A 12,504-nucleotide genomic window follows, 5' to 3' on the forward strand; every position below is an offset into this window, starting at 1 on the left:
AGCGATGTAGGATGATTTTGAAGTTGGAGGAGAAAATTAGATGCTTTTTGACATACCCTAACTGTATTGAACCAGAATAAATAGAGTTCACGCAAAGCTAGACCAAAACAAGCTTTTGGGGTTAAAATGTATATATCTTGTAAAAATGTTTTTAGAAAATAAACAATCGTTTCGCTAGATAAGACTCTTCTTCTTTCTTCTTCTTTTTCTTCTTTTGGTCAATATTGTAATCACGATTATTTAACACGATTATGACTGGGTCCAAAACTTTATATTAGTGATTAATTTTGAGATAGCAATACAACAGAAAAAAAAAAAAAAAAAATAGTGAATACTTTTATGTAAGTCTAAAGTAGTCTAACAGCCTACTACAGAAATTGAATGTAATTATTTAAAAGTAAAATAAAACAGTGTCTTCACTGGAATTTAACGTGCTCTGCCATGCTTACAAAAGTCCTTCATTCAAGAGCAGTGATTATTTTTTCTTTTTGTATTTTTACGTTTTATTAATATTAAGCCCAGAGACGGCAGAAGGAATATTATTTGTTGCCACTTTAAGAGCCACACGGATCCAATATACTGTTACACACGTATTTTCATTCTCAACTGTTTATGATCATTTAAGATAAAAACTGACAAGGGTTTACATGAATAATCACCAAGCACCTCATTTTGAAAATTTTTGCGCGTATTTGACCGTTAAGGCGTGTATCTTGAGCTAAAAGATAACTTTACATGTCCGTGTTCTGCTCCGTCGCTGAACGCATACACCAGAACAGCGTAAAGTTCTCTTTCTCGCTTTTAAAAACACAACATCAAAGAAGCATTAATAAATCAAGCACGTCCCGTTTTATGAAAGTCACGTTACATGATTTTGCTGATTTGCATGTGAAATTAGGCTTTTATGGAAGAGTGAAAGCGCACCACTGGATCTTGATTACTGTATTTTCATGTTTGTTTAAACCCGAAATCGAAATTTCGAATTAGCCCTAGGTCCAAATTGCAGTTTCAATGCAGTTTCAAAGGGCTCTACACGATCCCAGCTGAGGAATAAGTGTCTTATCTAGTGAAACGATTGGTCATTTTCTTACAAAAATTTAAATGTATACACTTTTTAACCACAAATGCTCGTCTTGCATGTAATCACGCATGCATGACGTAGGCGGTAGAACCGACCAAGTGTTTACAAACCGAACATGCAAAGAAAATCAAACCAACATAACGAGTTTAGACAATTTTGAAGTTGAAAGAGAAAATTAGATGGAGTTTTTCACCCTATCCTACCTTTTTTTAACCGAAGTGCACAAATGAAGAACTAACCGCGTGTGACTCTTCCAACGTGATTACCCAATGTGTAAAAAGTATATCAATTCGATTTTTTTTTTTTTTTTAAATAACCGATCGTTTCGCCAGATAAGACCTTTCTTTCTCGGCTGGGATTGTGTAGAGCCCTTTGAAGCTGCATTTAAACTACATTTTGGAAGTTCAAACTCAGGGGCACCATAGAAGTCCATTATATGAAGAGAAATCCTGAGAAAACATAATTTCTTTACGACTGAAGAACGAATGCATGAACAGTTTAGATGACAAGGGGGTGAGTACACTATCTGTAAACTGTTGTTTTGGAAGTGAACTTAAAAAATGCCAGGGTTATTTCAGGCTGTTTCATTATCTCATAGATGGCAGACGAAGGGAACGCAGCTGATGTTATCACGCTAACAGATCTGACTAAAGGGATTACGAGTTTAACAAGCAACTGCTCGGCTTAGTCAGCTGCTCTGTGCAATGATTCAGCGATTAGGGTGTCTTCCATGACATGTTTATACATCGTTTTCTCTAAGTGAGGTGTGTGTTTGTGTTTTGTAGGAGGCCTGCACCTGGGTCTGTTTCTAGTGAACGGGAACGCAGAACGCGTGGAATGGCTCAGGCAGCGCTACGACAGCGGTGTTGAAGTGAACCTGGAGAAGGAGGCCGACCTGGCATCCGCCGTCAGCCTGCTACGCCTCTTCCTGCAGGAGCTCCCGGAGCCCGTCATCCCTGCAGGCTTACAGGCGCAAATCATGCAGCTCTATCAAGGTGGGTGAAGCTTTCTTGCTGCCCTCTTCTGTCCAAACTGAATCAATTATGCTTGTTTTACCTACTAGAATGTTCTGGCAACTTGTCGGACTTGTAATTATGATTGCGTCATCAAAGCATGACCTGTGTCTTTCACACCTTTACATCAGCCAGCTCACCTTCAGTTATAAAACTGCACGTCCTTCTGAACTTTCTTCTCATTCTGGTTTGTTTGGTTTCCTGTAGACTACAGCAGTGAGGAGGAGCTGGGCAGAAACATGAAGTACTTTCTTCAGCAGCTGCCGCAGGTCAATTACAGCTTGCTCCGGTTCCTCTGCCGGTTTCTGTCCGGTGTGGCATCTCTTCAGGAGGAGAGTTGGAGCATTGGAGCTCTCGCCGCCGTCTTCGGGCCAGACATTTTCCAGTAAGATGCTTTCGCAAATTTCTGATAATTCATATGTGACCCTGGACCACTAAACCAGTCATAAGTAGCACGGGCAGCAATAGGCAAGAGTACATTGTATGGGTCAAAATGACTTTTCTTTTATGCTGAAAATCATTAGGATATTAAGTAAAAATCATGTTCCGTGAAGGTATTTTGTAAATTTGTAAATGTAAATAAATGTGTAATTAGTAATATGCATTGCTAAGAATTGCTAAGGTGATTTTCTCAATATTTAGATTTTTTTTGCACCCTCAGATTTCAGATTTTCAAATAGTTGTATCTCAACCAAATATTGCCCTATCCTAGCAAATCCATACATCAATGGAAAGCTTATTTATTTCAGCTTTCAGATGTTGTATAAATCTTCATTTTAAAAAAATTGACTCTTATGACTGGTTTTGTGGCCCAGGGTCACAAAAATAGCTATCTTGCTCGCCGAAGAGAAAATCATGTTGGAGGTGGGAACAGTAATTTTTTCCAGTCTAAGACTTTGTACTGGTGTAGGCCCACGCAGAATTTTGTTCACAGTTTCGATTGTGTGGGAGAATCTTAATTATGGTCAAATGTTAATCAGAGCTAAGCTGAATTTAAAGGGCAGGGAAGATAATGTTGAGGTGGATTGTCGAATCAGTTCTGTGGAGATTCATGAAAAAATAAACGCTGAAATGTATAATTTCTACAGTATTAGGGGCCGTTCACACAAAACACGTCATTGCAGAATGCCTCCTCCGCCATTCGCCATCAATTATAACTTGCACTGTTTGCCCCGCCTCAGGTGTCTTCTGATTGGTCCACTGTTTTGGAACTGACATCATTGAGCGATGCTGTGTGTAAAAGTTTAAATTCTTTTAAAGGACTAGTTCACTTCTAAAATAAAAAATTCCTAATAATTTACTCAACCCTATGTCATTCAAGATGACGTTCATGCCATTCTTTATTCAATTGAAAAGAAATCAATGTTTTTGAAGAAAACATTCCAGGATTTTTCTCCATATAGTGGACTTCAATGGTGGCCTATGGGTTGAAGGCCCAAACTGCAGTTTCAATGCAGCTTCAAAGGGAAACGATTGGTCATTTTCTTACAAAAATTAAAATTGATATACTTTTTAACAACAAATGCTCATCTTGCACATAATAATCTTGCACGCATGACGTAGGCGGTATTACAAACCAAACATGCAAAGAAAGTCAAACCAACACAATGATTTTGAACAATTTTGAAGTTGAAGGAGGAAATTAGATGGAGTTTTTCATCGTATCTACCTTTTTGAATCAAAGTACACAAATGAAGAACTAACAAGGTGTGACCTTTCTGCGCCGCAGAACTAGTGCAAGATGAGCATTTGTGGTTAAAAAGTATATAAATTGTAAATGTTTTTTTAGAAAATTACCAATCGTTTCGCTATAAGACCCTTATTCTTTGACTGGGATTGTGTAGAGACCAATTGTAGTCCATTACATGGAGAAAAATCCTGGCATCCTCAAAAATCTAATTTTGACTGAAGAAAGAAAGACATGAACTTGGATGACATGGGGGTGAGTAAATTATCAGGAAGCTTTTATTCTGGAAGTGAACTTATCCTTTAACCGGCACAGAAAAAAGCTCATATGCATTCATCACATAGAAAAACAATGGAATAGTAGCACGTTGAATTGGAAAAACTGCCCCTTAGTCTCACCAGAATAGCAATAACTGTTGCGGAATAACAGTTTTCAAAACTGATTCCCAAACACTCTTTTCCTGTTTGCCATTGTTAAATCAGACAGTCTTGCTCTAAACTCGCACGAATGGTTGAGCTAATGTTTTAGAGTCCAGATGGTTGGATGCTCAGACGAACAGTGCAATATTTTGATAGCACCAAAGAGTCAGTGTTTATGCTGTTGAGGAAATCAGTCTACAAACATATCAAGCTGTATTTTAACCTCAGAAAATGACACACCTTTCAACATAATTCCTGTCTATGTTGTGCAGTTTAGACACAGATGTGGAGGATCTGAAAGAGCAGGAGTCGGTCAGCCGTATTCTGGCAGAGCTGCTGGAGAACCAGGAAGAGTTCTTTGACTCGGACGACGACGACATCTCTAACACCAATGACTACAGCTCCATTAATGACCAGGTCAGCTTACTTTCCTTTCAACAATGCGGTCATTGACGTTAATGCTGATTCACAGAGGATATTGTGAAAATCTGATGGTATTTGCTCAAAGCTTTGAAAAGCTAATGGCAGGGATGCATCATTCAATTGAGCACTGATCTCTACTGGATTATGTTGTAAATCGCTCACATATGCAGACACTAATAATTAATGAGCTTTTTCACAGTGCTCTACATATGACAGCAGCCATGAGAAGTAAATTGTTGGGACTCAGAAAAATACAGCCTGTTTATTTTGAAAGTAAATGTATGAAATGCATATAATTTGTAGCATGTCTACTTTCAGATGTAATTATAGTAATTGGGCTGAAGCGCTGTCCAATTAGAGATACAAATAAAAATGCAAACAGATGTAGCAGTGAATTAAACAACAAACTAATTTGTGATGGTAATCTGAATATACTTACCAAAGGAGTATGTTGTATGTGCAGTATGTTTATCCTGGGAGTCTTGTAAATGCATCAATAAAGGAGAAGTTCAATTTCAGAACAAAATGTACAGTCAAAAAGAAATTGTGTTTTTGGAGGAAAACATTTCAGGATTTCTCTCCATGTAGTGGACTTCTATGGTGCCTCTGAGTTTGAACTTCCAAAATGCAGTTTAAATGCAGCTTCAAAGGGCTCTAAACAATCCCAGTCAAGGAAGAATGGTCTTATGTAGCAAAATGATTGGTTCTTTTCTAAAAGAAATTGACAATTTATATACTTTTTAACCTCAAAGGCTCATCTTGTCTAGCTCTGCATGAACTCTGTGTATTCCAGTTCAAGACAGTTAGGGTAGGTCAAAAAACTCCCATCTTATTTTCTCCTCCAACTTCAAAATCGTCTTACATCGCTGCAGAAGTACCGACCCAGTGTTTAGAAAGTGAATGCGCAAAGAAAATCAAACACTCTTTACAAAAAAAGGTAAAACAGATTTAGGATGATTTTGAAGTTGGAGAAAATGAGATGGGAGTTTTTCGACATTCCCTAACTGTATTAAACCGCAATACACAGAGTTGATGCAGAGCTATATGAGACAAGCATTTGAGGTTAAAAAGTATATAAATAGTAATTTTTTTTTACAAAATAACTGATCATTTCACTAGATTAGACCCTTTGAAGCTGCATTTAAATGGCATTTTGGCCTTTCATAGAAGTTGGCTATATGGAGAGAAATCCTGAAATGTTTTCCTCGGAAAACATAATTTCTTTACGACTGAAGAAAGAAAGACATGAACATCTTGCATGACAGTGAGTAAATGAGCTGTAAATTCTTGTTCTGAAAGTGAACTTGTCCTTTAATAGGCGTTTGTGCAAACTAATTCAAGTGTAAACTATAATTTAGAGCTAGTATTGGATAATAGCTAGCATTACATGAGAATATTCCCATAAATGTTTACGTTTCACTTAGAAAATATTGGTGTTTGGATCAGTTTCAACTTGTAACAGTGTTAAAATATCAGCTTCATGTTTCCTGATCGGTGTAGTGCTTACAAATGCTTCAGGCGCAGTTGTTCATTTTGTTTTCTAGATCAATAGGCTTAGTGTAAGTCGGTATTAGCTTTGTTCCTCGTCAAATACTTGCCCAAACCTTGCAAATGCGATTCTGCGATTTGAGTTTTAAAAGGCGATTATATACTTGCGCTTTGTGTTTGTTTAAAGCTTTAAAGTGTGTGCCGTTTGCCCTAGATTCAGGTATAGGCAGCGCTGTACACAAGCAGATGTGAGGCACAGAAAAATGGAAAAGCAGTGTTAGAAGGTTATTATGTCTGCAGTGTTATGTAATAGACTGAAATCCATCCAAAGGCGTGTCTCCGGCGTTCAGTGTGTCTGTGAGTGTTTGCAGACTGCAGGTTCTCTCACACCAAAGGAGCAGCTGCGATTTGTTTTCTTTGAAAGTGCAGATTGTTTTAAATCTCATTTGTATGACACTCTGCATCCTTTTAAGGACCTCGGGAGTTCTGACCTCACACGACTTTACATATCGGCTCGCTTCGTATGCGCGTGAAATGGTTAATAATGAGCTGTAAATTCTTTCCAAGAGACTTCTCCTTCTCCCTTCTGTCATACTGGCAAAAAAAGAGGAAACAACCCTTTTATACAAAGACAATACTGACCACAGTTACATAACTGAGTGATGTAAGTTTGGTTCTGGCACCTGAGCTGGTCTCCAGGGACATCTCGTTTTCATAACAGAGAGAATTATACAAACCTGGGGAAAGGTTAATCAAAAAGACATAACCTGGAGAGCAAATCTCACATAGACAGCCGCCTTTTAAGGCAAAACCCTAACCATCATTAAACTGCTCAAATGACTGATTTGAGATTCTTTGCATAGACATAACTCACAACTGATTCCAATAGACTGCTGCAGGGATGACGTATTTTCGCATGCCAAAAGTCTGAAATGACTTTGCATTTTAGCACTCTTGGTTTAATCTTTTTTCGAATGGGTTTTTAGTTAAATGCCTGACGTAAGGTCTGTGTTTATTACAAGCTCAAGATATTTTATTCTATGACATAAAATGCATCAGTAATACCTGATACTGTGAAAAAAAAAACAGAGAACGACAAGTAAAGCAAATAAATAATAGATGATCCAAATGGAGGTTATAGTTCTTATTATCTAATAAAAAAAGCATTTCATCCCCATTTAAAAAATAATAAAATAATAACTACCGAGTCTACAGGTATGTAGAGGTCTTTGCAATTTTGATAAGAGCTAAAAGGATAAAGCTAAATCTTATTTCATGATATAATCATTTTATTTCACAATAACAACTTCTATCATGATATTGTACATTTTTGGTATTTTATCTTTGTTGTTAATAATAATAACTTGGATGGCAAGTAACAAACTAAAGGACAAATACAATAAAACAAAGACACAAATGAAATTAATAGAGCCCTATGAAATTTTATTTTATTTATTTCAAATTAGTTTTCATTTTTCTGGATTCCATTTTTTCCATTTTGAATTTTTCTAGACTCCGTTTTAATGATTGCATTAAAAAATAATAATCAAAAAGCATGTCTAATTAATTGAAATCATGAAATGTACACAATTTAACAGCAATTTCTTAAGTTTAACAAAAAAATTAATTTTAAGGCCCTATAAAATACTTTTTAGTATTTTTCTCAAGTTCACTTTTATTTTGATCAAATTCTGTGAATATCAATTTTCTGCATTCCATTTGACTAGTTTCATAAAATTTTAATAATCAAAATCATGTCTAATTAAGTTATAAAGATGAATTAGACTTTATAAAGAATTGTTTATTTATTTAATTTGTTTTTAGAAATAATTGTGTATTTGCAATTTTCTTGTAAATAAATTCTGGTAAATAATTTTTTGGGTAAATATTGTTTTAATCATATTTTTATTAGTAGTATCAGTATTAGTCATAGTACTCTCATTACATTAAGTAATATTTCTGTCAAGTTAAACCAAACGTTTATTTCGACGGGTTGCTGCCGTTTCTGTTTGTAAATGATATATGAATGGTTTTTCTCAAAAGTAATGGTAAAATGCTCATGAACTGACTTTTACAGAAGTTTTAGAGATTATATTTTTGCATTCACGTTCGCGCAGGGTTCATATTTAAATAGGCAAAATCTGTGATATTCCGTGTTATACAGTAAATTCTGTTTTTATGACTGGATCCCGCAATTCTATCCCAGTTTTCTGCCTCGCTTTAATCATAGGAGTCTAAATAAACAGTGTTAATATGACTCTTATCAAAAAGCATTCTTAAAGTACTGGTACTAGTAAAATGCAGAATCATATTTTTTAAAAAAAATTTTTAAGCAGGGTTTCGCAATATGTTTTTAGCATCGGTATATCGTGCAACAATACTACAGAGGTGGTCAGAAACATTAAACGTCATCACGTCTAGTTTGCTTTCGCAGCGTTGTTGTGTTTATAATCACTCTTCTGTAAACTATCCTACCTCAGACTTTGAGGGAAAATGTTTTTTAAATTAAGACTGAAAGAGTCATTGGAAATTTGATTAGGTTATGCAACTGTTGTGTAGTTTATTTATAACCAATGTTTTAGCCAGCTTTTTACTTCTGGCAGTATTTAGGCTTTTTAAATTCATAAAAGTCGTGTTCATTTGTGAAGATTATGATGATGAACAAAACCTGTAAGAATCCTTAACTTATTTTCTACTATAATCCAGAAGCCAGATTGAGTCAAGGGAAACGACTTCTGTACTGTAACTTCCAGGTTGGCATATAAAATAAGTCATCACCGCAGCATTTAATAGTATTCACAAGTATTATGTAAAATAGTACAGGTGTGGTTAGAACAATTTCAGAAGAATTTCAGCACAGTTTTGTGGGCTATTGTCTATTGTCTGGAGTATAGCAATATATAAACCGCAGTTCAAACAGACGTCACTTTCCAACCAAGCAGTTTCTGTTGGTCAGCGCTGGGATTTTGTGTGACTTTTAACCTGTTGCAAAATCTGAGTAATGGAAATCTTCCAGCTTCACATAAAATTCCAGATCGCACAGATTCCTATTGATATTACTGGAGCAATTTTGCTGCCAAATGAAAAATTTTGGACCAGCCCTTCACAACGATGATGCCTTAAAATGCACACTAAGTACGAAGCTTATTAAGTTTTGGACCAAATTTATTTATTTATTTTTTTTTTTTTTTCTTTCTAAAATTTTTTTTTTTTATATATATATATATATATATAAGTTACATTTTTCTGGATTCTGTTTTTGTTGTTTTTGTTTTTCCCAGTTAATTTTTTTTCGGGATTCCATGTTTTCCATTTTATATTTTCTGGACTCCTTTTTTAATAGTTAAAAAAAAATAATTATTACTCAAAAAGCTGTCTTGAAAATGTCAATAATGTCTTAATTCAGTTAAATCATGAAGTCTATACAAATTATTTAAAGTTTTTATCTTTTACATTTTTTAAAAAACAATAAATTTTATTACTCAAAAAGCTGTCTTAAAAAAATTCTAATTCAATTAAATTTTGAAACTTATTCAATTTAATTTTAATTTATTAAAAGTTTTTTTTTTTTTTTTCAAATAAAGTTTTTTTTTTTTTTTTTTTTCCTGTTTAAATTTTTCTGGATTCCATGTTTTCCATTTAAGTTCTTCTGGACTCCTTTTTAATAGTTAAATTAAATTTTATTATTCAAAAAGCTGTCTTGAAAATGTCTTATTTAATGAAATCATGAAACTTATCAATTAATTTAATATCAATTTACTAATTTACTTTATTTATTTATTATTTATTTATTACATTTTTTTAAAGTTTTTTTTCCCCCGTTTCAATTTCTTTGGATTCCTTTTTTTGCCAGTTTAATTTTAGTGGATTCCTTTGTTATAGATAAATTACATTTAATTACTCAAAAAGCTATCTTGAAAATGTCTAATTTAATTAAATAATGAAACTTTGCAATTTAACATCAGTTTATTAAAGGTTTTTATTTATATATACATATATACATATATACATATCCAGGTTTCATTTTCTCTGGATTCCTTTTTTTTCCAGTTTAAATTTTTTTCATGTTTTTTCGTGTTTTCCATTTAAATTTTTCTGGACTCCTTTTTAATTGTTAAACTATATTTTATTACTCAAAAAGCTGTCTTGAAAATGTCTAATTCAATTAAACCCCGAAACTTCTACAATTTAATATCAATTTATTAAAGTTTTTTTTTAATTACATTTTTCTAGATTCTTTTTTTTTTGTTTCCCCAGTTAAATTTTTTTTTCCTGCATTCTGTGTTTTCCATTTCAAATTTTCTGGATTTTTTTCTGAAAAAGTCTTAATGTCTAATTCAATCAAATCATGAAACGTATACAGTCAATACATCAATTTATTAAAAGTTTTATTGTTACCGGATTCTGTGTTTAAGCATGTCTAATTATTTGAATGCATAAAAACAAACCTTTTTTTTTTCAATAATAGGGCCCTATGAAATGTAATAGATTTGATTTAAGTATCCTTATTCATGCAAATTTGACATTCCGTGATATTCGGTATAAGAGAAAATCTAATTTTATTGACTGGATTCCACCTTTGCATCTTCCACAAGCTCCCTTGAAGGATAGATCAGGTTAAGACAGAAGTTCATATTGTCTTCAGTTGGTTCCTGGAAATATCAGACATTATAGCTAAGAGGTCATCTGCACTGTAAGAGACGGCATTAGAAACACAAGGGGCAAAAACAAATGTAAGCAACAGGGTGAAGGCTCTGTGTGATCTGGATTCAGGCCAGTGCTTAAGGAGCTGGCATATGCTGAAATGAATATGGGCATAAATCATATATTTATTTCTAAGCGTGTCCCGCTCGAGAGACTCTCCCAAACACTGATCCTATGCCTCACCCATGGAGCTGACTTGTGTAATTGTTTGGCCCATGTCAAGGTTGGCGTGCTCTGAATACAGCGTTTTGACTTTGCACGGTTTGTTACATAAATGTGTTCCGTGCCTAAGATTAAATAATTGTGATAATTGCATATTACTAAGAGATTATGCTTGGGTCTAGCAGTGGATAATGTTGTGTCCATATAAGGATGCATGGCACGGCTCTGACTGCTGACCGTGCCCTAATCTCCCTAGCAACACTTGCTGTTGTGTGTTTATCATTCAGTGTCTGGTGACTGTAAAAAGGTTGTGTCCTTTTGTTCTTCAAATTCCTGTTTCTGCCCTGAAATGTTCAGACCTGTTGTGACCAGACACTAAAAATTAAAGGAGGTCACTTTGCAGATCTCTCCGCACACAGTTGCTGAGCCTGTTTTTCTGATCCTCGGAGGCTGTGAGCTGCATTCTCCATTCGTGTGGGTTGTTTTTCCTCTTCGGTTTGCGCGCGTGCTTGACAGCGTTTTTACTAATTAATGAAGAGCGCCTTTAATTAGAGTCTTCGTCAGCTCTCTGCTGTTGGTTTTTGTCTGCAGATGTTGTTGTATAATCTGGAGACCGCACATTAACAAAGCCTCTGAGGTCAAACAAAGGATGACTTTCTGCATGCTTCAGCTTCTTGGAGGTATTAAAACATCATGGATGAAGCTGTGATGAGGATGTTTTCCTCACACTGGTTGCAGTGACTGTGTTTAAGACTATGTGGTTGTGTTTTGAGAGCAGTGGTTGCTAATGAAGAAAGTGAGAGGCAGGGGCCATTTGGGTTACTCAAGTCAGCTTTATTAAGTCAGCCACATTTAACACAACCACAGTTGATTCAAACTGCCAATATATAGTATATAAAGAGAGGAAATGGTAAGAATTAAAATATATAAAAAATATGATATTAATTTAATTAATAATATAAATAATAATAATAATACGTACTACTAATAGCAATAATATTTATAAGTTATAATTAACACAATTAATTGTATTAGTATATTGTAAATTTATATTATTATTATTATTATTATTATTATTATTATTATTATTAAATTATAAGAAATAGAATAAAAATAATAATAGATGCTTATAATAATAATTGTATTAGAATTTAGTAATTTTATATTATTATTATTATTAATAATAATATAAAATGACAAAATTCTAATACAATTATTATTATTAGCATCTATTATATTATTAATAATAATAAGTTATAAGAAATAGAATAATACTATTAAATGCTAATAATTATCGTTGTTGTTGTTGGCATTATTATAATTATTAGTAGTAGTTATAATAAACAATAAATAATAATAATTATTAATTAGTATTAGTATTTTGCAGCTTTTATTATTATTATTATTATTATTATTATTATTACTACTACTACTACTACTACTAATAATAATAATAATAATTTGTATTATTATTAGTTATAATAAACATAATTAATAATAATATTTATATTAGTATTTTGTTATTAT

The 12,504-nt window shown here is 33.7% G+C and overlaps 1 protein-coding gene across 3 annotated transcripts in view; it reads left to right on the top strand.

The window, feature by feature from the left end:
- fam13b (family with sequence similarity 13 member B) overlaps positions 1-12,504 on the top strand; it is an 80,583-nt gene that overhangs the window by 23,630 nt on the left and 44,449 nt on the right. For all 3 annotated transcript variants that reach the window (XM_073820007.1, XM_073820009.1, XM_073820008.1), the window contains exons 4-6: positions 1,867-2,076; positions 2,302-2,479; positions 4,473-4,617. In XM_073820007.1, the coding sequence (XP_073676108.1) occupies positions 1,867-2,076; positions 2,302-2,479; positions 4,473-4,617 (533 nt within the window). The remainder of the gene's footprint in view (positions 1-1,866; positions 2,077-2,301; positions 2,480-4,472; positions 4,618-12,504) is intronic.

The sequence above is a fragment of the Garra rufa genome, chromosome 16, assembly GCF_049309525.1.
Source record: "Garra rufa chromosome 16, GarRuf1.0, whole genome shotgun sequence".
Lineage (NCBI taxonomy): Eukaryota > Metazoa > Chordata > Actinopteri > Cypriniformes > Cyprinidae > Garra > Garra rufa.